The sequence below is a fragment of the Salvelinus sp. IW2-2015 genome, unplaced genomic scaffold (genome assembly GCF_002910315.2).
Source record: "Salvelinus sp. IW2-2015 unplaced genomic scaffold, ASM291031v2 Un_scaffold9192, whole genome shotgun sequence".
Taxonomy (NCBI): Eukaryota; Metazoa; Chordata; class Actinopteri; order Salmoniformes; family Salmonidae; genus Salvelinus; species Salvelinus sp. IW2-2015.
In genome coordinates this window covers 5,979-8,145 of record NW_019950451.1, presented here as the reverse complement: position 1 = coordinate 8,145, position 2,167 = coordinate 5,979, and the positions used below count along the sequence as shown (strand labels likewise).

The 2,167-nt window shown below is 45.3% G+C and overlaps 1 protein-coding gene across 1 annotated transcript; it reads left to right on the top strand.

Annotated features, from left to right (window-relative positions):
- Positions 1 to 6: 6 nt before the first annotated feature.
- On the top strand, positions 7 to 1,465 carry LOC112079716 (protein polybromo-1-like). Its single transcript, XM_024145583.2, has 3 exons — positions 7 to 78; positions 298 to 481; positions 751 to 1,465. The coding sequence occupies exons 1-3, from the start codon at positions 12 to 14 to the stop codon at positions 1,133 to 1,135; spliced, it is 636 nt and encodes a 211-aa protein (XP_024001351.1). The 5' UTR covers positions 7 to 11; the 3' UTR covers positions 1,136 to 1,465.
- Positions 1,466 to 2,167: the final 702 nt, after the last annotated feature.

Here is a 2,167-nt window from a genome sequence, read left to right as displayed (position 1 = left end):
AGCCCACCAGGATGTTCTACAAGAGAGAGGTGTTCCTCAGCAACGTGGAGGAGGCCTGCCCCATGACCTGCGTCATAGGTACCTTACTACTTTGCTAGGCTTCTGCACTGCCTTCCGCATCCTCTCTACACTCAACATGCATTCATTATAGTTGTTTTCATTATCAAACCTTTGCTAGACTAGTTTCAGACATTCAAACCGTTTCAGACATCAAGTACCCCCTGGAATACTAGGTTCAATAGCAGTATAATTGGCCCTATAATTAACCATCACTCTCTCCATCCCTCCGTCCTGCAGGTAAATGTGTGGTGTCGTCCTTTAAGGACTACCTTTCGTGTCGGCCCACTGAGGTGTCTGAGGAGGACGTGTTTCTGTGTGAGAGCCGTTACATTGAGAGTGAGAAGCAGATGAAGAAGTTTAAGGGCCTGAAGCGCTTCTCCCTCCACGCTAAGGTGGTGGACGACGAGGTCTACTACTTCAGGTGGGAGTGACTCACATACTGTACATTTAACATAGAACAGGTAAAAGCCCTATCCCCTTTCTCCTCCTGAAGTGTGCGCTGAACTAATTCACTCCCCCTCGTGGATTGGACTGGTGTGTATATACAGGCTAAGGAAGCTTCTCTGCTTACTTCAGGGAGAACAAGGGAAGAGAATTGGACTGTCACCAAAGACTTGGTTAAATAYATAGCACTTGTGATTTTCTTGTTTAGCTAGTATCAACCCTCTTCTCTGATTGGTCCATATCCAGGAAGTTGATAGTGCCCCAGAAGGAGCCATCTCCTCTGCTGAATAAGAAGATTGAGGAACTGGAGCTGAAACTGGCAGACATGGATGAGGGGGATGAGGATCTGGATGACCTGGAGGATGAGAGCGAGGCTCCAGAGACCCCCTCCATGCCCACCATTCAGACCCCTCTGGCAAGCGATTTGGACATCATGCCTTACACCCCTCCTCCCCAGGTCTTACAAACACCCACACGCACTGAATGCCCAACTGTTGTACCCTTCCACACACACACGCCTCTCCTCGCCCCAAATATCTTATCCCTTCCTCATATACAGCCACTCACACACCCTTGGCCCAATGTCTTACTTTTATCCAAGCATCCAGTTCGTATGCCTACTCCCACCTAATCCCTCCATTCAGCCAGTCATGCATCACACATAGCTCTATGCAGATTTTACACCCATTGCCATCATTACCCCAAGATCTTAAAACTTCTACTAAGCTAACATATGGAATTGTTTTAAGATGGTGATACAAAGGATAATTTAGCTATTTGATTTAGATTTAAGTCCCCTTTAGGTGTGTATGTATACAGTAACAGTCAAAAGTTTGGACACACATACTCATTCAAGGGTTTTTCTTTATTTTTACTATTTTCTACATTGTAGAATAATAGTGAAGACATCAAAACTAAGAAACATATGGAATCATYTAGTAACCAAAAAAGTTAATATTCAAAGTAGCCACCTTTTGCCTTGATGACAGCTGTGCATACTCTTGGCATTCTCTTAACCAGCTTCATGAGGAATGTTTTTCCAACAGTCTTGAAGGAGTTCCCACATATGCTGAGCARTTGTTGGCTGCTTTTCCTTCACTCTGRGGTCCAACTAATCCCAAACCATCTCAATTGGGGTGATTGTGGAGGCCAMGTCATCTGGTGCAGCACCCCATCACTCTCCTTCTTTGTCAAATAMCCCTTACACAGCCTGGAGGTGTGTTTTGGMTCATTGTCCTGTTTGGGGYAAAAATTATAGTTCCACTAAGCGCAAACCAGATGGGTGGCATATCGCTGCAGAATGCTGTGGTAGCCATGCTGGTTAAGTGTTAAATCACAGACAGTGTAACCAGCAAAGCACCTCCACACCATCACTCCTCCATGCTTCACGGTGGGAACCACACATGCAGAGATCATCTGTTCACCTACTCTGCATCTCACAAAGACACAAAAATCTCAGGTTTGGACTCATCAGACCAAAGGACAGCTTTCCACCGGTCTAATGTCCATTGCTCGTGTATCTTGGCCCAAGCAAGTTTATTCTTCTTATTGGTGTCCTTCAGTAGCAATTCGACCATGAAGACCTGATTTCGCGCAGTTTCCTCTGAACAGTTGATGTTGAGATGTATCTGTTACTTGAACTCTGAAGCATTTATTTGGYTGC